Source organism: Papilio xuthus, unplaced genomic scaffold, assembly GCF_000836235.2.
Source record: "Papilio xuthus unplaced genomic scaffold, Pxut_1.1 DF828177.1, whole genome shotgun sequence".
Taxonomy (NCBI): Eukaryota; Metazoa; Arthropoda; class Insecta; order Lepidoptera; family Papilionidae; genus Papilio; species Papilio xuthus.
The window spans coordinates 652,907-678,433 of record NW_013530472.1 but is presented as its reverse complement, the minus strand read 5'-3'; the positions used below and the strand labels follow the sequence as shown (position 1 = coordinate 678,433).

The 25,527-nt window shown below is 32.8% G+C and overlaps 3 protein-coding genes across 3 annotated transcripts; 2 read left to right on the top strand and 1 right to left on the bottom strand.

Annotated features, from left to right (window-relative positions):
- Nucleotides 1-3,041: 3,041 nt before the first annotated feature.
- os (protein) lies at nt 3,042-14,303 on the top strand. The gene is given in 9 exon segments (NM_001312120.1): nt 3,042-3,076; nt 3,321-3,416; nt 4,340-4,463; nt 9,907-10,075; nt 10,611-10,799; nt 12,176-12,414; nt 13,062-13,268; nt 13,537-13,732; nt 13,958-14,303. Coding segments are annotated over 8 exon segments (1,344 nt in total). The 5' UTR covers nt 3,042-3,076; nt 3,321-3,332; the 3' UTR covers nt 14,094-14,303.
- Nucleotides 14,304-14,978: 675 nt separating this feature from the next.
- Nucleotides 14,979-19,260, top strand: LOC106113878 (glycine cleavage system H protein). Its single transcript, XM_013306922.1, has 5 exons — nt 14,979-15,079; nt 15,422-15,535; nt 17,282-17,361; nt 18,188-18,316; nt 18,826-19,260. Exons 2-5 carry the CDS (start codon nt 15,439-15,441, stop codon nt 18,985-18,987), a joined length of 468 nt encoding a protein of 155 aa, XP_013162376.1. The 5' UTR covers nt 14,979-15,079; nt 15,422-15,438; the 3' UTR covers nt 18,988-19,260.
- A 165-nt stretch (nt 19,261-19,425) lies between these two features.
- On the bottom strand, nt 19,426-24,425 carry LOC106113876 (ATP synthase subunit gamma, mitochondrial). Its single transcript, XM_013306921.1, has 5 exons — nt 24,226-24,425; nt 23,894-24,102; nt 20,762-20,925; nt 20,413-20,577; nt 19,426-20,111 (listed from the first exon to the last, which is right to left on the bottom strand). The coding sequence occupies exons 1-5, from the start codon at nt 24,315-24,317 to the stop codon at nt 19,845-19,847; spliced, it is 897 nt and encodes a 298-aa protein (XP_013162375.1). The 5' UTR covers nt 24,318-24,425; the 3' UTR covers nt 19,426-19,844.
- Nucleotides 24,426-25,527: the final 1,102 nt, after the last annotated feature.

The window sequence follows — 25,527 nt, the reverse complement described above, 5'->3', positions numbered from 1 at the left end:
ATTTCTTTTAATTCCGTGCAGACGGAGTCGCGGGCGACAGCTTGTATATTATGCTCTTTTATAAGATTCTTGTAAGACTATATTTTTAATCAAACTATATTTTTATAAAGTAAGTATCAGAAAAATCATTAACAAGGCTCATTGTAGTCCCACGTATATTCTTGTAGAAAAAGAAAAGATAAGAATCGAGTAGAAAACCTTTTCGTTGACACATTGGCGTAAACATAAAACGTAACTTACTTAAACATCTTCATACTAAAGTAGACTTTGAAGGTTTGAAGACTACGAAAAAATTAAGAAACTTAGAATTTAGCCCGTTACTAACACAAATTAAGTTTGTGTTCACATCTTTTTAATTTTTACTGCAACTAACGTTTTTTAAGGAATATGGCAAAATTATGTACGATATTGTTCCGCATATAGTTCGTAGTTATGATAATATTACCTATATTTTTTTCAGATAAGTGATATTTAAATGTATTCCTGATTTTTCCATCCCGAATACAATTTATCTCAAGGATGTCTGCGATAGATCGCAACCAATAACGTCATCCACATAAATTATATTTTTTACACTTCCTGTGTTTTTTTTATTTTGCGTCCTTTTTATTTTCTTAGTTATAACATATTCTAGTATACTGTACTGGGAGATGAGCGGAGCGATAGATTAATTTAACCGGCCTACATTAGGCTCACTTGTCCTATTAGATCAATCGGACCAATCCTCCCAACAGGATATCGTTTTGTTAAAACTCGGTCACAAGCGCGAATAGCTCAATGATATGGTAGCACTTCAGTACTTTAGTTCCATAGAAATAATTATATTCTAATTTAGAATATAGAAAATAAGTTAATCCGAAATTTTCATACATCATCTGTGACCCTTAACTCTGTCCGCGCAGAATTAAAAATAAAATGTAATAAGTAGTGTATGTGTTCTACCTTGATGCTAAATTTCAGGGAAATTTATGCAGCCGTTCTCGAGATACCTTCTAACAAACATCTAACCACGTATCTATCTATCTATACTTCAAAACATTCGAATTCATAAAATTAGTAAGATTTGCATCTAAAACTTGCTTGGCATAAGTTTAACTAACTCTAAATCTATGTTAAACTTATATAAAGAGCAACAATAGTCGTATAAGGGATGACAATAAATAAACCAAAACAAGTCACTACTAAATAAAATTTTCCACTCTTATCTAATCATCAAAAATAGGTACTGAGGAAAAATGTAAAATGTTCTGGAATAAGATCAGTTAATGTATGTGTCGAATGACGCACGAACTTCGCACGAGGAATAAGTTTTATGTAAATTATCTACAGAACACTAGTAAGCAATGTGTATGGAAGGAACGAGATTCGTGAGCGAAGCTGCTAAAATACATAATTTTTCATAAGTTACGGTCACGGTCATCGTATAGACCAAGAGCAGAACTTTATACAACAGACGTTAAATTTAAAAAGACATTTTTATTAGCTAATCGAAGACTTGTCGCGCCGTTTGTTAAAACATGCTTAAATTATAATTTAACTATTGTTATAAGAAGAATTACTCGTTGAAATAATCAGCAAATAGGAATGTCATTAAATAAAGAATATCTTGTTTATATTGTGAAAGTGTTATGTACATATGTATTTATTACACCAAAAAACATATATTTTTTTCTCACTTAAAGAAAGGAAAATTATGACTACGCATTTAACAGTTGAACTAATAGTTTGTTATCGTACACGACTAGCAATTTTTGAAGGAAAGTTATACGGCAATTTCATAGAAATTCAATTTATCTGAAACCAATAGAATATAGATCTAAAAACTAAGTTGAAGCCTTAAAGTCGTTGACTGATTTTTACACTTTTTTTAAGATTGTGTTTCCATTTGTTTCAATACCTGACAGCTTATAATATCGATACAAAATATCTTAAAAAAATAATTGTAATTTAAGCTAAGAAATGAAGCCCCTTAAAAAGAAACCCTCATATATTGTTACGCGTCCCTCTACTAATAGAAGTTAACTAGTCTTTTTAGCTAAATTAACGATTTACGTCTAATCAATATCTAATCTTATATCTTTATACTACCTTATTTTCCAATCTTGTAACCTAAATCCAACCTAAACATGTGCAAGTGTGACATACTTACTAACAAGATAGAAGTGTCGCTGTAGTTTACTGTACCATTTGTGTGTAACCTCAGCACTGAATTACTGTTAATTGGTCATAGAAATCTACACTAAGGGAAACCCTAAACACTCTAAATGCGAAATTTAGAAATTGCTTCGCTATTGTAGTTTTATGTTATGAAGCTAGAATCATTATGGAGGCTATGTTTTATACGAGCGATTTCGTTGATCAAAAATTAATAAACTAATGTAAGCCAAGTTACACCCTTCAATAACAATAATTAAATTTGTAATAATCCTTCAAATTCTGGAAACTGCTTATCCGCTGTCAAATTTAAGCTCCTAGACTTCTTTTTTTTAGTGCATTACGTTTCAGTCACGTAGGTAAATTTAAATTCTATTTTTAAAGTCTGCGAAACTACGTATAAAAAATTGTTTATTTATGAGGTCAATATGAATAATATATTTTCGGTTGCTTTAATTTTTCATAAGGAACGCAGGGGACAAGGCAGGAGTGAGCGGGTGAGTAGTTCTTACGTCGTTGCGGCGAGTTATTAAGCCCTTTTCCACTACATGAGAAGTTGCGCGACCACGGCATAATATTTCTACGGCATTTGAAGCGAAAATCATGAGAACATTTGCAGTTAGAGTTTGGTCTTGAAATGCCAAAACAATAACCAGTAGAGAACCACTGATAAAATTTTGTCTTCAAAAAAAGAATTATACAATAAGCTAATGTAGTTCAGTATTTAAAATATTTAGCGTCAACAGAGGACACTGTGCATTGTTTATAGAAATAAAATTCGCGCGGTGCTAGAGACGAGTTAGTGAAACGGGGGCTTATCTTGTAACTGGTCAGTTTGGTTTGGGATTGTCGTAGCCAGTTGGTTTGTGGACGCGCTGCACGTTGTATTCCCTCGGAACAATTTTTATTTGAAAGACCACGTGTAAGTTAAAAATTCTTCAACCAATTCACTTATCAGTTTTTAAAAAGTACTTATTTTTATTTACCGGCTCTTATCAATTTTGTGAAGTCGTGATTTGCTAGACGAGAAACCTGTTTTTAATTGACTGGGCCTGTTTTGTTGTGGTTACTTTGAAACCATAATTAAATATTATTTGAAAGCCTTCTTTTTTAAATTCTGTAATATTTTTGATAAAGAGGTTTATTTTTTATTTTTTGTTATTTAGACTCTCCCTAAGATGTCCAAGAAGAGTAATCTGGAGGCTGCCATGAGCAGCGGCACCTCGAAAGCTTCGGAATCAACTCCGCTAATCACTAAGCCGGTAAGAAAAACAAGAAATATTTCATATTTTTACGGACAACATTTTTTATTCTACCCTCTTTATTATTACGAAACATTTTATCATTTTAATGAATTACTTTAATAATTGTCTTGGTAGTTAAATTACAATTACTATTAATTACACCGAAAGTTTTATTTTTTGAAACCCGTTGTTCTTACTTTGATGACTCTTACCGCCAAATTGAAGCGTCCAATAAGATTAGTAAAAAATATCTTGCGTCTATTAACTTGAATAAAATAGCTTTAACTAAAAATAATGACGCCATTTCATGAAAAGTACTATAAACGCACGCCTAAAGATCGAAATAAATTATAAATATTATAGGTAATCTTATAATAAGTGCGTAAAAAAATCTGAAACGGTTTTTAATATTAACTTTTTAATCCACTATTAAAAAGAAAGAATTTCTCAATTTGAACACAAGTTTTTTACTCAAACCGCGTAATGTAATAAGGAGAATCAAGTTCCTTGTAAAATTATTATGCAATACCAGAGATTAATTTCAAATCATTACAACAAACCGGCAACATTATGAACATCTAGAATTTATGATAGATAGATTGTAATGGTGAGTTTACACCGCGGAATACTTATAGAAAAACATTAATAATATCTCTCTATTTTCAAAAAGTATGATAAAGATGGACAACGTGTTTTTGTGTGAGTGTTTAAGCAATGAAAGCAGCTTATCTAGCAACTACGCCGACGGTTTGACGCTGCCGCTGACGACTTGAATCGGTCTATGTACAGCGGTCCTTATTATTGAATGCTTCTCTGTTCAATTTGAACATTATAGTAGGAGTTTTGAAACGAGAGTCATTATCGAACGAATTAAAAAAGGAGTAATCTATACCTTTTGGGTTTCTGATGTTTGCATGTTGTAACTTTTATTTTTTGCGTAGAACGTCGATGGGGAAGAGATACAGAAAGGCAGCGGGCTGTCTGTAAACCAGGCGGCGCTGCTGGTGGCTGGTGAGATGGCCGGTAGCGGTGTGCTGGCGCTGCCCCGTGCACTCGTCAAGACTGGTGAGTAATTTACTTAATCTAATCGATTTTTAATTCTCGATCTTAAAATTGGGTAGTCTTCGTCATTAACATTTTATATCCATGTGTATATGTATCACAGCTCCGTTGGAATAAAATTCTTTTTTTACAGTTTAAGTTAAGATTGGCTCAAATTGTCGTTGACCGAAACAGAATGTTAGATTTCAAACTAATGTGTACCATCCCTTGATCAACCACCACTTTATCTACGATGGCTAGCTACAGCGATCCAATTTTTATATCAATAACATTACAAGTACCTTTTCAAATGGTTTTTATTTGGTATTTTTGTTACACTTCGTGTCGTTACTTTTTGTATCCTAAACAACTGGTCGGATTTTGATGTCATTCTGATCGTATTGTTCTTTCGAGTTGCTGGGTAAAATCAGTTGGGCTAATTTCGGGCGTTTTTAATTAATTTATCAAACTTCGTCGTATCCTTTTCAATTCAAAGCTGAAATTAAGTAAATAGATACGATATTTGTCTAAAATTAACTCATAAAGTTTTTTTTTTAGTAAAATACGGATAGCTAATGTTACATTGTTAATGTTTATAAAATAAACAGATTGAACCTTTGAACAGAAATATTTTGAACTTTCTAGTTTTAACTTAATTTAAGTTTGCCAAGGATTAATGGTGTGGATTGGGACCCGGCATAAAATATATAACTTGAGTTAAAAGTAGTCGATACAGTATCCAAAGTGCACATATGTAAAACACAGTCGTGTGAATATACAGTTCTCTCCAGCTGACGTATAATTAGAGTTTAACGATTATAGGAAATTATAGGCAGCCAAAGGACACTTAACCAAACACACCACCAAGATACTGTCCTTGATACAATACCAAGTGATACAAACATACTTATAGTTTTAATTGTGCATAATTGTTTCAATAATTTTGAAAATAAAATCTTCATAACTTTATTAACTAACTAGCTGTCGCCCGCGAAACCGTCCGTGTGGAATAATAAAAATAATTAGTAGCCTATGTGTTCTTCTAAACTATGTTCTACATCTATGCAAAATTGCAACCATTGCCATGTTACTGTTCTGATACCTTCTAACAATCCATCCATCCATCCATACATTTAAATTTATAATATCGTACGATTCACGATTTCCACTGATTGAACACTTGTACAAAAATAAGTTCTTTCTGTTTTATTTCAAAGAAAATTATATTTCTATATGTGTGTTCGTATCAGTGGGAACCCACGGTAATACTTTCATGACCATGTTGATGATGACGACTTCATATTGAATTATTTTTCGTACATGCTAAGCTACAATATTACCATACTGATGCCAAAGCGAATTTTTATGCTTATAGCGAAGTGAGAACCCAATTGATTTCGTATTCCATATTTGTGTTATTTTTCAAAATTCTATTTATTTTTAAACTTTGTATTAATTTTTTAACAACATATAGTATGGTTTGTTTTGTACGTATGTTCTTATGTAAGTGTTCTCAGGGACAAATAAGGTTTATATCGTTAATCTATGGAAACTTTAAATTATTCGAACAACAAGTTCTAAACCAACGCGTTCAGATTCTCAAATCCGCCCACTGAAGGCGAATATTTCAACATCATTTTTTTTCACATTAACATTTGTTGCTTGTTTAGTTCACTTAAGATTTTATTAGTGCACATGCTGTCTCATCTTATGTCTCAAGTGTGAGAGAGATGGAATACTAAAACAAGTCCGACGGCGCCGTTATGCTAATGTGGTCAGATATCAACATAATGACAGTTCCCAAATGTAGCCATGGATCGGTTATTTTATTATATATTCTTTTAATATATTTATTTTATTAAAATATCACAGCTAAAATAAGATTTAGAGATAAAAAATTAAGTTGCAAATGTATAGAAACATCCAAGCTTTATGGCGGCCGGAAATCATCAGTAGGCTTACATATGCTTGCAAGTAAGCTGTCCACGCCATTATAAAGTTTGAATCTTATAATACGTGATTAAAACTAAAACATTTTTAGTCTGTTGATTCTTATTATTCCGTACATCACATTTAATGGTTATAACCTAGGTAAATTGATAAGCATCAAGTTTCATTTACAATAACAATTTATTACTGTGTGCACGTTTCCTGACCCCAATTCGCAATAAATTATAAACTTGATATCCAACTTATAGACTTTATTAAATTACATATCATTTGTGATATAATTGTAAAATAAAATAAATCTGGTCGCTCAATTACTATTCTGCAGGATGCCTGATTATTATTTTCTAAGAAACAGTTCTTAAACGCTTAATATTGTGTTTTAAATTGAACTTTTCTCGTTAAATCCAATACAAATATGAAATTGGTTGACGTGAACATCGGACAATTACGTTAAAAGCAGGTGCAACATTCCGCAACGACAGGCAATGGAACTTTCCTTTCCAACCTCCACACTGTTATCTATAAACAACTGTCTTTTATTGGGAATACTGTTTTTTATATTGAAATAGTAAATTTTTTAAAAGCAATATCTTAATAATTATAACTAATTGAAACCATAACAAATAAGCTGGAAGTTATGCTAGGTTTACAATGATTGAATACCTTCGAACCTATGACATTTATATTGCTAGGCCGTTATCTTAACAGAGGTATTTTGCTGCCTAACTGCGATTAATTACGCTAAATTACTATTGCACAAAGCTAATTTACTTAATAAGAAATGGCGCTCACAAAGTTGTCAGAACCGGTGCGACTTGTTAACTTTAAATTTGACTCTCAACTTCAAAACGAATACATAAATTTGTGTTATTTGATATCTATTTATAGAAGAATTCTTCAACTTTGAAACATTGTTATTTCCTCTCCATTACAACATAGGTGTAATGTTACATTTACTCTGGAAATCATACGAATGTAAGAATATTGAAAGCACGAGTAATTTTACTTTTTAAAAGTTCATTATTCACTAATATTTTTAGTATTTAAATATCTTTGAGATAAACCTAAATATTTAAGCTTAATTTAGTAATAATAGTTCAGACTTTAAATTAATTCTATATAACGTATTTACAATTAACCATATCTCTTTATGTCCGAAACAAATTACAGTTAATCTTACTTGTCACTGTTACCTCTAATATACGACTAATTAAAACCACACTATTATAACATAGTCTTAACATAATCCTTAAGTAAGTTAAGATTTCTACGATTATATATTTTAGAAATTAATTAAAAAAAAGATAGGGGAGCATTGTTGTTGTTTGTATAACCAGTAATTATTACGAAGATTAAAAGTATTGGTTAACTTTAGAAAGTTTATTTTACTTAAAATGGTTTTTAACTTATTGAGGGCAACTTGACTTAAAGGTCTGTAGCTTTATAAGGAATGAGTTTAAAAGTATTTAAATATTAAAGTAACAAAATAAATTTATTTATAAATATTTCCCAAGGTTATGAGTATAAGTTAGACACAAGTATTTTTGTTGTAATCATAAATTCTTAGATAAGTTAATGGATATATTATTCATATTATAATTAGAGACGTACAGATATTGACTACACAACAAAGTTATAGAAAAAGATATAAAGAGTATGTTTGAAGTAACAGAATCTAAAGTTAAGAATGGATTAATAAATTTTAAAAACAATTCTTTGTTAAGTTAAAAAATTTGTCACTTTGCCAAAAAAAAAATCTGTAATAATTTAAAGACACTACCAAGCTGCCCTCAATTTGCATTTACTTGAGTTTAATTTTGGTTCAGTTAAAAAATGAGAGTCTTGTTCGTTGCTAAACTGAAAAGAAGGCGTTCTTTTTTATCCTTATCAAGCAACGAACAGACACACAGTTTATTGAAACAAAGAAATGTTATCGGTATCTAACATGAATAAAACTGCCCACGGATGTAAACACCTTATCAAAGGAATATCGACTACACTACCACATATTAAAGTTTATTTCGGTAAGTTTTCAACAAAGTTTTTTCTTAAACCGGTTGATGTAGACTGATAACTAAACATATTAAATCCTAAGTGCCCCATCGCCGGTTAACAGGTCGGTCGAGATGGAACAGAACTTTTATAATTTTATAGAAAAATTCATTACAAAAATAGGCAACGAAGTAATATGTTGATAAATTAAATATGCAAGTGAAGTAAAATACTTCAATAAAGATACCTCTTAGACAAGACAATAATCAAATTTAATATTACCTAAACAAGAAAGAATAAAACACCTCACACTGACGTTCGCACAGGATGAGATATAATCAATAAACAGTATTAAATAAAATATATATTAATTATTTAGATTGAACAATTCGAATATTTCAATCGCTTTTGAGTAAAAGTAACAAATAAAAAATAAAATATATTAAGAACGCGTCGTGGTATCCAATGAAGCCTCAAAGTAATATGAGTATAATATTACATCCCGTCCTTCAGTCGTCGTCTACTATTCATTAGCCGAAACCGGACAACCTTCACTATACAACGTTTCGGCTCTACATACATACCTACCGCTACTAATATAGATAAGCTTTGGCCATTGACTTACGAAAAACACAATTTTATTCGTTATATTTTTTTGGATTGCACGATAATATCAATGAAATGCATATATAAATTGACTTTTTAAAATGTAGCGAGTATCTCTTAAGTATTCTGTTTTATTTCTTCGCCTTCAAGTATACAGGATGATTATTTTGAACTATAGTTCTAATCCCTTAGTGACCGAGATAGGTGACCGCATTTCTAGTTCTATGCATTAACAATAATATAACTCGCGTTCCTTTACTGTCATTTCTAATATGTGATCTCAGGTATATCGTAAAACGATTATTGTGCACAGCCCACGGATAATAATTTTTTTTTTTAAATTTCTGTTTTTCAATAAGTAGACTTAGCCAGTACATCTGATGCGTTATTTTTGAATTGATACCCTTGGCTTATATTTTGGTTCCATTAGATTAAATTGCTTGGCGAGCGATATTATAGGCGATGCGAAGAATTGGACGTTCTCGTTCAATAAATATGTCGTTTACCTTACAATCTACCTGCGCTGCGTTGTACTCTGCACATGCGTGGCCGCCTTTTTCAAGTTCTTGTGTACAAAAAGCTATAGCGAAGTTAAAAGTAAACTTTCCCTTTTGATTTCTTTCAAAATGTATACAGATAATGAATAAAAGCAGGCGATAAAGTCGTGAATAAATTTGTAAAATTAGTAATTATCGTTTGAGTTTCGTGCGGGACAAAAAACCAATTTTTCAAGCAAATTATCATAACGGTAAATGTAACTCTACCCTGTATAACCTACAGGCAAACCCTGGCTAGTTTTTGACAATACTGTGCTATGGAACTCGTTTACTTATCCTGTCCGTTAAACCTATAAGGTTATAACTGTTATGGAAAACCTACTCGTATCTTGTGTGGTATTATAGACATTTATCTTTTCCAGGTTGGATCGGTGTCCCAATCATCATCCTGATGGCTGCGATGGCCGCGTTCAGCGGAAGAAGACTTGGGGACTGCTGGTCAATCATCGAGGGTCGAGATCCTGAGATGAGAAGCAGGAAGAGGAACCCGTACGCTATAATAGCTGACCAAGCACTGGGAAAGACATGGAGGTAATATTCTCACGATTTATTTATATAATATTCGATGAACTTTGTAGATTATTCCGCATACATTAAAAGAATCTAATGTGAAACTATAATGATATCAAGATTCCTGTTAGATTTAAATTAACATAAGTATGTGATGAAATCGGAGCTACGTGTCGAGGATGAAAATAATGTTGATATAATTTAATGTTAGTGTTCAAATATAGATTTTTTAATATACTATTATTCCACAATTAAACTTCTGGGGTTATCCTCTGCGAGTTGCCTCTTCGAATCCATAAACTGGTTTTCTCTGCTGAAACATCTGTACATAATCTTTCTAATCCAATAAGCAGTTCTTGGAATGAATGCGTTGAAACAAACATTTCAACATATCGAAATAATATATGCAATTTTAAATCACTTTATTAAATATTAAAACAATATAAAATTATTATGCCGCCTGTAATCTTAATTTTAGCCTATTATATTATATAAAAGTGAAAAAATGTATAAATTTATTTTATAGTTTAAATTGATATTTAATTGTATATTTCAGTGCTGCGGTGTCCCTTGCGATCATCGTGTCGCTGTTCGGCGCGGCCGTGGTGTACTTGTTGTTGGCCGCTCAGATAATAGAGGCGGTGGTGCTGCCGCTGGTGCCAACCGTTACATTCTGCCTCTGGTATCTGATCGTAGCCGGCGCAATGACACCCCTCATGCTCTTCGCAACACCAAAGGATTTCTCGTAAGTAAACCAGTGGGACCCTCTAGACAAAGCAATTCGACAAGTCAAAAATGTATGGGGATGACAATAACTATTGATATGTCAAGTGCTTGTCGTGTACTTATTATGCCTGTACATTTTGACACATTTTGTCGATTCTACTAGCGATATCTCGCTTACACGGGTTGACGCCGCGCGGTCCCTGAAGTTTCCGCGGGGCGTCAACCCGAGCACCATTCACTCGCCTGCACCGGCGTCGTGGTGTCAGCGGGCCGCCCAAAAGCGGTCCGTGAGGCGACGTCGGCTAGGCGTCAAGTCAGAGAAACAGTCAAGACGCCAAAAGCGCGCGGGTCCCGAGGCGCGGCCTAGCTGCCTGCGCAAGCCCGCGCAGTAAGCATTTATTAGTTACTGCCATTTTTTTTAACTTAAAATAGGACAATATAGAACTGGTGAAAACTTCAAAGACTATCAACATTGTTCACATTTTTTCCTATCCTAGTTATTCTTAGGAACCAAGCAAGCATGCAAGCAAAGAGCTTAGTTGGAATGGTACAAGAAATATTAGTAAATCGGTATTATTTAAATATGAATACAACTTTTACAAAACAAACAAAAAATACCGTTACGATTGGAGCGTTTTATCTGCCTTTTTTGATTTAATTATTTTTATAAATGGATCATAAAATGGGATTAAGGAAATTCCGGGACTAATCAATACGTTAGAGACACGCAAGAAAGTGATTGGAATAGTGAATGCCGCAGCGTTGGTCAGGCGTTCATCGGTTAACAGCGAGGCGTCGACGACGCACTTCGGCAGCAACGAACGCGAGGTGGGGACACCGAAGCGAGCTATGAGTTCACCACAGATGACTCTAAATAAGAAAACTTATTTAATTATATCACCATGAAGTATTGGCAATGAAATAAAAGTTGCGGGGAGTCGCTATATCTATAATTGTCATAAGGCAATGTGATCTACCAAAACTGGTGTGTAACATAAGACAACTTGTATATAGCGACGTATTTTGTAGTCAGATGACTATTGCCAGAAACAAGAATAACTTATTTATTTCGGATGAATATTTAACAGATGCTTATCTAAGAGTTTTAAACATAATATGAAAATTAGTTGAATATTGATTTTAAATCGTTACCTTTTATGACAGGGCTGAGTATATCAAGTAGGCGAATAAATAAAATAGATATTGGTCGGTCAAATGTTATGTAGTATAACAACTAATGTTTCAAAACTGTTGCTTTACGTCTTATGAACTTTATCTGATAAACAGGGAAGAGGAGCGTACTATCTACTCTACTCTTCTTAAGCAATACGTGGTAAATAAAATTATAGTAATAATCAAGTATAGCAATACAATTGTATTTATTTTAACTTTCAGATTCATGGGAGTGATTGCTTTCATCTCGACAATAGTGGCTTGCGTGCTCTATTTCATCCAGATGATGAATGATATCAAGCCATTTGTATTCCGCTGGGGCATTCACGGCTTCCAAGACTTCTTCTTGGCTTTCGGCACCATCATGTTTGCCTTCGGAGGAGCCTCTACCTTCCCAACTATCCAGAATGATATGGTTGACAAATCCAAGTTCGGAAAAAGCATTCACTACAGTTTCTTAGGTAAGAAATCATATAGTTAGGTAATAATATAAAATATTTGTAATGTAAAATATTTACAATTATAGAACATATTTGTGCTCTATGTCTATTACAGTTGTTAATTGCCGAATCAATTTGCATGTCACCAATCCGGTTTCTAATTATGTCTTCGAAAATAAAACATCATACTGAACGCTATATTGTATATAATTAAATTTAATGATTCACTAAAATTGCGAAATGGTAAAACCAGTTTAGTTTTCTTGGAAACGTCAGTATATAACTTAATTTCACTTGTGGCTATAGTTTATGAAGTTCCAAGTTTGCTAAAGTGACGCAAGTTAGCAGACTATGGGTGCTCTATATATTAGTATACTAATTACTAATATTATAAATTCAAAAGTTAAGATGGATGGATGTTTGTCTGAAGGTATCTCCAGAACGGCTGAACGCACCTCGATGAAATTTGGCATACATATAATATATAGTCTGGAAGAACACGTAGGCTACTAGTTATGTGATTTTTAAATTCAGACGGAGTCGCGGGCGACAACTAGTATACTAATAACTTTACTTACAAAAGATTCGCTGACGGCTAAATGTTTTATATCTTTGCTTGTCGTTTTTTTAAAGGCGCTAATTGGAAATATTATACGTTCGTTCCACAGCTATCCTTGCGTTGTACCTGCCAATAGCTATCGGAGGCTACGCCGTGTATGGTGAATCTGTTGCACCCAATATTTCTGGTTCTCTAACCGCCACTCCTTTGACCCTCGTCGGAAACATCTTCATGGCTGTCCATCTTCTGGCCGCTTTCATCATTATCATCAACCCTGTTTGCCAAGAAATGGAGGAATTGTACAACATTCCTAGAGGTAATTTATATTCATATGAGCAAATACGTATTTAAATAATTTGCATTTTTATAACCATTCCAACTAAATCTTACATTATTTAACTCAAGAGGTTTGCTTTAAATTTATTCCTATCTCTAAAATAAAAAAGAACTTCATATGTTTTTTAATTATATTCTTCACCTTCATCGTGATAACAAATAGAAATTGGCTATAAAAAAGAAGTTCGATATTAATATTAACTTAATAAATCGAATTTAAATTTAAATTAACTTAATTTTTATTACAGATTCTCTTGGATACCGTACACTTGTCCGTGTATCTATAATGGCGGCGATAATGTTCATTGGTGAGAGTGTTCCACGGTTCTACACCATACTGGCGCTGGTTGGAGGAACTACCGTCGCTCTCTTGACCTTCATTCTGCCCTCTTACTGCTATTTGAACCTCACCAGCCAACCTCCCAGGCAGGGAGAGGCGGCTTCGTAAGTTATTTCATTTAAATATAGCACATTTTGTCTTTGTTCAAAAATAAAAAAGCCATGGAACTGCTAATAATGGGACGAAAGTAATTTTTGCTCCACTGGTAATAGAGTAATGTTTTTTTAATGTTGGCTCTAGATTAGTATATATATATATATTCCATTACGAATGTTCTGTTGTTGAACTCCTGTCATTTCTTTAACGTCTTAAATGTCTTTTCTGTTCAGTGAGACACCTGGCTGGATGAAGCTGATTTGCTGGGAAATAATAGTGATGGGCGTTGTAGGGGGCGCTGCTGCTACATTCTCCGCCGTCAGCGCCATCTTTAGCACTGCGCAGGCAACTCCCTGCTATATGAAATAAGCTTTATTATTTTCATATTTGGCCTACAAAAAAAGCCAAATAGTAGTATACGCGGTTTATTCTTTATAAGTAAGGTCTCTGACTAAATAATGTAACATGTGCTTACATCTAAGTTTAACCGCAAAGTTAATAATTTAATTATATTTTTCCTTTAACTCTTTCTAAGAGTATTCGAATTATTTGATTATTATGTAGCATTTATTTTTTGGATTTATTAAAGGTAGTTTTCGAAAATTGTTGGTTTTATTTTCATCTTAATCCCATATCATGATCTAATTGAATTCATATAATAAAATACCTGCTAAGATACAAATTAAAGTTAAATTTTAATGACAAAAAATGTGATCAAGGCGGTCTTAGAAAGAAGAAATTAAATATATACTAAATGAACTGTCTGTACATAAAGAATGAAATTAATTAAAATGTTAAGTGTATAATAGTTATATCATAATGGAATTATATTGTCCTAACATAAATCTAACTTACGTCAAAAGCAATCAAGCAATCTGGAAATATAAACTTAGCGAAAACACATGTGTTGTTTCGAAGGCGAGGGGTTTGCCCGTGGTCAACGAGTCTACGCCGCGGCGAGTTGCCGAAAGATGTGATAAACTTTGAGCTTTATATAACAGAAACTAATTCGGTGTATTATTTAATAGTGCCAATATATTATCTACGGTGGGTTTGAATTGGTTTCACTTGTAATATTGTCTCTGTTTTATTAAACAAGATAAAAGGGACGACACACAAGTATCACGTTAGTGGAAACCTACTGTATTGTATGAAGAAGAATGAAGTCTAATCAACTTTAGTGTACGCGACAATAAGCGTTCTTGAGTCGATATCTCGGTATCGTTAAATTCGTGTGACATTGAGTCATTGAGTTGTTATCTCTTAGCCCCGGGTGGCGAGTCATTATGTTCAGGAGATCGGAACTTGTCGCACGACTTACTTTTAATTATCCCAAGATTTATTCAAATCTCTAAGTAAGTCTTTTATTTTTTTAAGTCAACTGTATTTCTAACCTAAGGAAATTATATTGTTTTTTATCTGATATTACTATAAGCAATTATTATTTATAGTTTTGATACAATAATTAGTTAAGTAACTATATTATTAAGTTATCTTTGAAGCTTCTTTCAGTTGTTTCAAAGACTTAAAGCTTAGTAAAGTAAATATGTAAATTTGTTATGTAGTCAAGACTGATTCAACATACTAGTTACGTAGTTACTATGATAAGCGAGAAACCTCTACAAGCAAAAATCTAGGTCTGACTATAATAAATACGTAACTTTAGGTTAAACCAACTTTTATATTTTTAATTACAGGAGAAAAAATAATAAAGATGACAAGTAGCATAATTCGTATAGCAGCCAGAATAACAAAATGCCGGCCTATCACTGCGTGCAGCAGACACCATCAGTACAGCACAGAAAAAAAAGGTATAGTCCCATCCAAACTTTACGACACCTTAAAATAGTGACATAGTTGCCATAAGTTTGGATCTTATTATACCGATACATAATTAATTATTTGCTTGCTAAGCGTTACGTGTTGAGGTAGGCTCCACACAGCATTTGTTATAAAAGTTTTCACTGAGTTAATACGTCTTCCACGTTTTACGCATTAGGCAAAAAGTAAGCAATCATGTTTCAGTCTTACAAGATTGGAATCACAAACGAAGGTTTTTTTTAAACTAAGCGCCACTTTATGATATAATAAGTTTATGACCTGACAAATGATGATACAATAAACATGTAATACAACATTCACTTAAGTTAACTTAAGTATCAAAAACATAGAAATTCAACGATTTATCTTACGTCGCAATTACTTGGACTACAAGATATCGTAAGCTGTTTCCATTGCAGTGACACTTGTATCGACACATATTGTCATCTCTCTCATTCTCTTTGAAAATAACCGAGACAGTATGTGTTACACACATACACAAACTATGTCTTACTCGTTTAGCTGCAATGTTTCGTAAACTTGTTTATCTGGAGCACAATTATCTGGCAATGCTGCAACGCGATTGTATGATTCAATATAATGGTCCATTGATTATATTTGTTTGCTATCGATGCGTTAATATTACACAAAACACTCTCTCTATACTTATAATACGTATGAAGCACACCCACATAAAAAAGATTACTTGTTGTAACCATTCCTACTATAATATGCAGTACTCAAATGACGGATTCAAATCCACGACCACTAAATCGATAGTCCATACCCTTAACCATTGGACTATCGGCGTGGGTTTGTTAACCTGCGTTATATTGTTTTAAATGCTGTTACCATAACATTTACATTACATCGAAAATATAAATTTTTATTGACTGTAATTAAAAATATGTTTTTATAATAAGTACGTTCGCTTTATCTTGAGGACAGTTGTTAAACTTTGGTGTGGTTATCGTTTGCGCAACAGTTCTCAACCTCCCGAGTTAAGTTTCAATATCTGCATCATAAACATATCCCAGCGGTTGCACAACAAATGTTGTAATATTACTGATATTTTGTTATTTAAGGTTCTCGATTTTAACTGTGTACTTCTGATAAATGTGTATTTAGGTACCTTTGAATAGCAATAACATTATTATTGCTAATCGAAGTAAAGTACGAATATACTACGATAGAAATTACGACTATTTACAATTGTATAAATTAATCAAGAGACACTAGTGATAATTTTTTTGTTTTTGTATTATAAAGTTAACTAACGAGCAAGCTGTCACCTGAATTCGCCGAAACCGACCTCTACCCATAGACATCCGCAATTGCGAATGCGTTGCCAAACTGTCTAATCCCTCTTCGAAGGGCGAATAAAATTAGGCAACTGGAATGCTGAAATGCTTTCATTTGAAGCCTGTCTTCTGTGTGGTCGAGTTGGCCCAAACGTGAAACATGTAGTTGTTGCTGGCGTCTACCACTGCTAAAATACACACACTTTAATGTATACACTGAGTGTACCGTGTCTCTTAGTCTAAGTCTACCATTAGGTCAGCAGTAAATGATAACTCACTTACAGACATGTGAAAGAAAACATTGTCGATAAATTAGAAACTTTTGATCCCTACTCAGTCAGTTTAGCTTAAAATATGTTAGATTCATGTGATATGCGTAAAACATACGTTTAATACCTTTCCTTTTTTTTAATGTTTATTAATATTTTTTTCTAGCGAGATATTACACGAAAAAGCATGAGTGGGTGGCTGTAAATGGAGACATTGGTACTGTCGGCATTTCCCAATATGCACAGGTAAGAGTCAGGCGTACATGTATTCAAAAATTTACAATAAATCCAAAATCCTAGATGTTTTAGAACGCTTATTGACTTTTACTTTGAAAGACAAAACCAGAGAGAAATGAGTAACTTTTAGGAAATGATGACATTCGGAAAAGACTTAAAAGTGCGTAAAGAACAAAAGAAGATATTAATAATAAAGTGCAACTAAAATCAAGTTTAGGATGTGTTCAGATCTGACTAAATGCGTAGTAACGACGCAATCGTCAAATGTGGAAGTACCCTTAGTCTCATGAGTGTGAGGTCAGTAGCATCGGGTTCACTTGTACGAAACACATCAATTGACACAAGGTCCTCTAAACACATCGTTATCTGCAGTCACAGAGGCCGGGTCATTAGTACTTAGCTCGACGATAAGATATTCTTTTGTATTTCTAATGTTTTATTAAGTTAATCTTTTTTTTAATATTTAAATACACATTCTATGTAACCGTCCCGTGTTTTTAGCGAACGTTTGCAAAAGTATTACATCTCCTAAAGCACATACGTAAAAGTACAGTAAGTTCCACGTTACGGCGAATTTCGTCAGACGGAGCACCTGTACAAAACATATTGTTACATCTGTTCTTTCAATGATTATGAAAGATATGAAAATACGTTTTTTGCAAGTGTCATGGCGGTGAAAACTAATTGGCTAAAATACAGATATGTGTAGCAGTGCTGCATCTTTGTCGCAACTCGCGTAAGGTTTCTCTAACTTTACTCTTAGTGGTCTAAACTTCGATGTCAAGTTCATCAATCTGAACTGAACAGATCTTAACTGCAAGTTATTAAATTTCAGGAAGCATTGGGCGAGGTGGTGTTTGTACAACTGCCTGACGTAGGCAAGCAGGTGTCGGCGGGTGAGGAGTGCGGGGCGCTTGAGAGCGTTAAAGCTGCAAGCGAGATATTTTCACCAATATCTGGGACCGTAAGTTCTTAGATGTAACTGGAACTATCTGCCGCACTCAGAGTCTTTTAGTGGACCTAAGAGTACCTAATCGTTGGTATATACGGGTCTTGCTCAGTGACCAATTATCGATTGTGAGTAAAAACATCTTTCGACATTGCAACTCAAATGTATGATAGGTTAAGTATGAAACTTTTAACGAAAATATATATTCATCAATGATGTTCTACCAAGTTAGTTAAACTTTCTTCTAATAAGATCGTTTGATTAAATAATCGTACCTCCGTTCATTTCGTTAGAATTTTAATGACAGTAATGAATCAAAGACGGGGATCAAAGAGACGAATAATAAGTAAAATGCAAACGGCTTAATTTTCCAAAGAAAATCATCATTGTAACATTTTTACAAAGAGAGCAATCTCTCCTGTAATTTGAATATTTGAAAACCTCAAATTATTTAAATTTTTATATGAAAAGTTCGCAATATTTTCACAAAATTAATTAATTGACCAAAAAATCCCTTTATTCAGGTGACAGAGAAGAACGACAAAGCGGAAAGCACGCCATCTTTGATCAACAAGTCATGCTACGAGGACGGTTGGCTATTCCGTCTGAAGCTGGCAGGCACAGAAGAATTAAAGAAATTGATGGATCAGACGGCATATGACAAATATCTACAAGAATCTCATTGATGATTCATCTTGCAACTATTTAACTAGTAACTTTTAATAAAAATTTATACATTTTTTGCCACTCCAGTCATTTATTGGCTTCGTGTGGTTTTTCATGTCAAACCTAAGATAAAGGCCACCTTTAGTGAGCACTGTGAGTGCGGTAATTAGTAGTTATTTTTATTATCAAATCAAAGTACAAAAATTTATATTTATTTTTTACAATAAAAAATGGCTTATTGTTGGTCATTGTGAAAAGAGGTTTAGTAAGAAATATAACTTAATATCTACCTTTTTTGTGTTGTTAATATTTTAAAATAGACAATATTCGTGGTAATTTTTCAGTGTTTTATAAGACCTTTGAAGCCTATTTCTAGCAACATTATACAGAAATAGGCTATAGTTTTGTATTTATATACATATTCTATTACGGAGTGGTCTATGTACATTTGTTTTTTGGTAAGAATTTTCTTTAAAAATGTTCCATGCAATATAAGGTAATTAATATTAGTGGTAAGTTAAAACAATGCAATTTTACTCGTTACTAGTAACCATACAAATCTCATACATGTTTAAAGCTAAGTTGTGAATTTTAAAAATAAATGAGAATCTAATAGTTACATCATTCATCCTTTATTTAAATGTTATTACCAAATTAAAATCGTATTACATTACTTCTTAAATACAGAACAACTTTTGTAAACATATTAAAGTACGAAATTAATTAATTTTAAATTAATTACCCACACCGTTTATTATACGGGACATGATTTGGCACTTTCGACAAAGGAGTATTCTTATTCCGGACGTGCCAAATCAATTGCCAGTTTAACCTGCCAGCCACAAAATGCAGAAAAAAATAATTTTTCGAACCTCTATTATTTAAGTGCCGCAGCGCCTGATATAATCTCAATAAGTTCTCTCGTGATAACAGCCTGTCGGGTCCTATTGTAAAGTAGCGATAGCTTTCTAATCATTTCGTTTGCATTCTTCGTAGCATTATCCATAGCGGACATACGAGATGATTGCTCGGAAGCGGCGCCTTGTTTCAACGCGTAGTACAGTAAGGCAGCGAGCGTCCACTCTGCATAACTTTCGAGTTGATCCTCTTCGATGTCATCGAATGATGTCATTTTTGGTGCCAACTGTTGGTAAAATATTTTTTAGTTATATATTAAACACACAGGCACCGACTCGTTTACTCCCAAGTGGCCTATGATGTAGATGCAGTTTTGCCGCTGGGCGGTGGCGGAATCTGCAATTAGATGCTGTAAATTTGAAGCGGCAACTAATCTTCATTAGGTTGAGTCATTGTAAATGGAGCTTAGATGATAATTAATCGTTTTACATAACTACTTTAGCATCATCTCAGTTGTCCGAGGAGATAAGTCCCACGCTAGGTGCAGAGTACCAGCTCATCGATCATTCGTCATTTCAGTTACTTACCTCAATATTCTTTTTGCTAAATGCCGGTACAATTGTTGTCACATATTTAACAGGCGTGAAGTATTGGTTGTAGTATATTTCAGCTGTGTCGTATGCATAACCGGATTGTGTGATCGCCGTCGCTACAGTTGACGCGTCTTTAAAGATAGGACTTGTGCGCCCAATCTAGAAATATGAAAACTGTTTACGATTTTTTTAGTACACCCTTTATTCAATCAAACTTGAATAAAGTTGTTACCTATGTTGTTATCGTATCGTATTTTTTTAGTACGTAATGTAATTTTTCATAACAGTTTAATAGTTTCGAAGTTTACTTAATGCGACAAATAAATCAGTACAAAACCTTCACCTGTTTAACGGAGACTAGGATAAATTCGCCGTACGCGAGCCTGAGCAACGACCGAGACTTGTCACCTATGCAGACTATCTTATGATGCGGGGCGTCAGCGCTGCGTTCTGCCAGCGTGCGACGAATCATGCGAGCTATACCCGAGTGGACACCACCGCATAAACCTGACAAAAATACAATGTATAAAGAGTCTAAATTTATAACGTAGTAATCTACAATCGCCTGTCCTAGTAAGTGTGCTACGCTTTCGTATCCTTTTAATATGTTTGTTCTTCACAAGGACCTTGCGAGTTTACATAAAGTTTAAGTCCTTCATGGGTTGTAATGGAATATTATATATACATAAATACTACCAAAAATATAATATAAATGCTGTTTTTTTAAAAGCTATGTTGATTCTAACCAAAATATGAAACTGAAAATGTTTTAAAAATAAATTTTGCAACCGTACTTGTCAATATCGTTGCTTATTGGTCAACTGCAAACTAAATTGCGTTAGTTATGAATTGTCGAGAAATTATTAATGAGCGGTTATAGTCGCAATATTAATATTGATTACGCAGTTTATTATGAAATATATAAACCAATTTGCAACATTCACGTTTAATGCGTAAACTGTGACGCATAAATATCGTAAACCAGTTTTTCTTAGTATTTACCAAGCCTCTGACATCTACATATTTCCTTTTTTATTACTCGAGTGATAGTTTGATCTGCGCTTTTACATAAAGGTCTTGAATGTCGTTTTACGTCAAGTACTAAAGTCAAGGATATCTCTAATTACTAAAAAATAAATAAACACCAATGAACGATTGATGTACATGCAACGATCTACTACTACGTTTCTACTACCACAACAACAATTTATAAACATGCTAGCTTTCGCCCGCGACTCCGTCCGCGCGGGTTAAAAAATAGATGTTGGCCGATTCTCAGACCTACTCAATATACTCACAAAATTTCATGAGAATCGGTCAAGTCGTTTCGGAGGAGTATGGGAACGAAAATTGTGACACGAGACTTATTTAGATAAGATAATCATCCCTTTCATTCTTAAAGAAAAAATCAGACAATATATAGTATTATTTAGTAGGTGTTACGGTACAGTATGTAATTGTGGCACTGAAAGCATTTTCTTATGTGTCACTCCGCGCCCCTGATCCAATGATAACCCAGTGAACGATGTCGCGTCAATAAGATATGGTATTGAACACTAATAAAAAATATAACTGCGAATTTTGATACCGGTGTTAAAACATTTTTTTGTCTCTATTTTTCCAAATGTAACGATGACAATTATTCGTCAGTGGAAACCCACGACCATATTAATTTTTCTAAGTACCTTATATCAAAAGCTTATTATGAAATTAAATAATTAGTTCTATACAGTCTAAATATTAAAGAAATGTGTTTTTTTAATAAACTAAAGGTCTTCCCATTGGTCCAAATTCATCCATGATATATAATTAAACATTTTTTTCAATAAAAAGCTATAAGCACTTCTTCTCCACGTTAATTTTAACTATACCAAATTTCTCTTTAATCCGTTGGCGTGATAAGGCATTTTTTTACGAAGAAAGTGATGAAATATGTACATTGTATGAGAAGAAAACTGTTTGTATCAGAATTATCTCGTGTGGAATAATTTTCCTTATACTTCATTTTCCATTTGCAATAAAATGACATCTGAGATTATATAATATACACTCTTGTGACTTTCACCATCTTATGTAATGAAATATCTTTAAATGAGCAATTCTTGTATTTATATATAATTGGAATTCCGAAATCCACTCCAACGATTTTCATAAAATTTACTATATAGGGTGTTTCGGGGGCGATAAATCGATCTAGTTAGGAATCACTTTTAGAAAATGTCATTTTATTCGTGTTTTATCGATAATCAACTTAAACATAAACTTAACTTTTTCTATCGGTAAGATCGAAAAATATTATTCATATTTCATCATTTTATTAGTAATTCGTACTTAAATATAATTTCAAAAAAACACAATTAAAAAAAAATACCGAGTAAAGCTCGGTCATCCAGATACTGTAACATAATAACAGCATTACGTACTTACATCTTGACACTTTTAGTTTTTTTTAAATAAATAGATTATTTTTTTTGGTTTTCGACCGAAGTCTAAATATGATTTTACCGTGGGTTTCTAACAATAAAATCTCTGTATAAAATGTGGTGATCCCACTCATTATCTTTGACAACACAGAGATAACAATATGTTTTCAACGAAGATTATGGAATCAGAAACCCAGGGTTATTGATTTTGGTAACCAACTAATAAAACAAAATCTATTGTTGGCTGAAACTATTTATGTAAGGGGCTTTAATGTTAAGGTAATCAAATAACAAAGATCTCAAGACCAAAATAAAGATTTAAACATTTACTCTATTAAGATAATTACGTTTACACTGATATGAAGAAGTTAGAATAGCAATAAATACTTCTAGAAGATAATAATAAAAGATATATAAATAATTTATATTTGTTCCATTCATAATGACGATAGAACAGACGAATTTACTATGTGGGAATTACCAGTGTTTGTTAAAACGCATATGGGAATTCGCGCGTGCCTCATTCTGAGGTCAAAGGGTCTAATTCGCTAAGATAAATATTATCGCCTTTTAATGGATGGAATATTGATAGATACAATGAACAAACTGTAGTCTGAAGATTAATTAATGTAGTACACGATAGCTTCACACGACTTTCATACACTATGCTCCTGATTTTGGAGTAAATAATATTTTAAATTAGTTTAAATAATCACCCTGTAATTTATACTTATCGAGAATAGAAATAACAATCAATCTGTCCTACATCATCGGATACGAAGGTTTAGATCCAATGGATAGAATTCTTAGCCAATGTATGAACTTTACTTAGTACTTGATATGTTCTGCGGTATGCCGAGAAGGTTGTGAACCTTTTAACATTTTTTTTTTTCAATTTATAAAAAAAAATAGAACAATGATATAATGTTTATTGATTAGATATTGTATCATTGCATTGAATGTTGGCTCCATCTATCAATAAATATCAAAAATAATTTCGCTTTAGATTTAAAAAAATAGTACAAGAATTTGTCTATGGAAGTCATACATACCTCTATCAGAAGTTACTGCTACATAAATAATGCGAGCTTTCTTGACATCTTCCTTCTTAACATCTGGTGGTTGAGCTGGTTCTTGTTCTGCTTCTTTCTTTTTATCCTTATCAAGAGCTTCCTTCTGCAGTTGACTTGACACATAGAACTTGCGAGGCCCGTAGCCGAATGCACGTGCTGATTGCAACTCACGTTCCGCTTTTGTAAATCTTAGAATAATAAAAGTGCAATTATCATTTTTAGAAATTGTTGTATTTTATTTCATAGGTTTAGGATTTCATAAGACAATGGAAACGAACATAAAACTAAGCTTAATAAATTGAAATATTTACTTGCTGGCAGATACCATCTTCATTGTTTTAGTGATCTTCTGTATATTGTGGATTGATTTTAATCTCATTGAGACCTGCTTTAGTTGCACCATTATTATTATCGAGAGCACTCCTTATGACAAATAACGGGAAATAACATTTATTATTGCTGTCAAATTGATTAATCAAATGCAACCTTTTCGACGACTAACAAAAGAGGTTTATGACTAAAAGATTGTAAATAATTAGTTCTTACTCTATGGTTTATTGGAAAAAAGTATACTGAAGCTTTTAAAATCATATAAATAACACATAAATAATTAACTTAATACTTATATTAATTGAAGAAGATATAATACTTAGTATTCAATAAAATATTAAGTATCATTTTAATTCTTAGCAATTTCCAACAATCTAATATCAAACGTAGAAATAAATGCGCAAATAAGCTGATGTAATAGACATCTAATTTAAATCACCGAAAACCATCGCAATTGTTAAAACGTAATAAGAGTTCTAGGTCAAAATAAAAATTAAAGTTCAATTGAACTGTGTCACAAAGAATTCATGTCAGTATATAGATAGACGACCGTATCTGGGACTTGTTCAAGGATCAATGTTTACTAACATCGAGAAATCCCCAGATGGAAAACAATGCTACGTCACTCGACGTATTGAAACAACCTCAGGGCACATTGACATGCAGTTACATACATACATATTATTATGTAATACAAAAGATACCATTGAAATAAGACGCTAAATTCATTGAACAGTTATAACTGAATGAATGTCTTGTAATTTCTTGTTAATAGTAAGTATATAATAATATAAGTATAACCTTAGAAATATATTTTTATAATTCTATCACATTTACGTATGTTATATGACACGATATTTTATTTTTTATCACCACCAATTATTGACTGTTATTTTTTTGAGGGTTTAAAGTTGGTAAAGTTGTGAGTTGTTATTAATTATGTAATTAATATTGATTAAATTATTTATGTAAATACATAAAGCTATGTCATGACGGTGTGTACTGCATTGAGTAATGTTAGAATCACAGTGTAATTAAGTTTACTAAACTCTGTCGTTGCTTGCAAATTATTAAACTACATTATTTACATTCTCATTGTTATTATAAAAAATCTCGTCCGACCTTCGAATTCACTAACGCCAGTAAAAAAACTTAACATGTAACTCGAACGGTTTATTGCATCGAGTGGCCTTTTATCAAGATCCTGGATATACAAAATTATTCACATTTGGAGAAGGTAACATCATCATAGTTTGAATACATCTTTCTAGAAAAATTAAGAA

Bases quoted from the DNA above. Each gene is read 5' to 3' on its own strand.
- LOC106113878 (XM_013306922.1), top strand. From the start codon at position 15,439: ATGACAAGTAGCATAATTCGTATAGCAGCCAGAATAACAAAATGCCGG. The intron at 17,362-18,187 runs GTAAGAGTCAGG...ATTAAATTTCAG, and splicing joins GCATTTCCCAATATGCACAG to GAAGCATTGGGCGAGGTGGT. The intron at 18,317-18,825 runs GTAAGTTCTTAG...CCCTTTATTCAG, and splicing joins TTTCACCAATATCTGGGACC to GTGACAGAGAAGAACGACAA.
- LOC106113876 (XM_013306921.1), bottom strand. From the start codon at position 24,317: ATGGTGCAACTAAAGCAGGTCTCAATGAGATTAAAATCAATCCACAAT. The intron at 20,926-23,893 runs GTATGTATGACT...TATTTTTGTCAG, and splicing joins AGCAGTAACTTCTGATAGAG to GTTTATGCGGTGGTGTCCAC. The intron at 20,112-20,412 runs GTAAGTAACTGA...TTTTACCAACAG, and splicing joins TTAGCAAAAAGAATATTGAG to TTGGCACCAAAAATGACATC.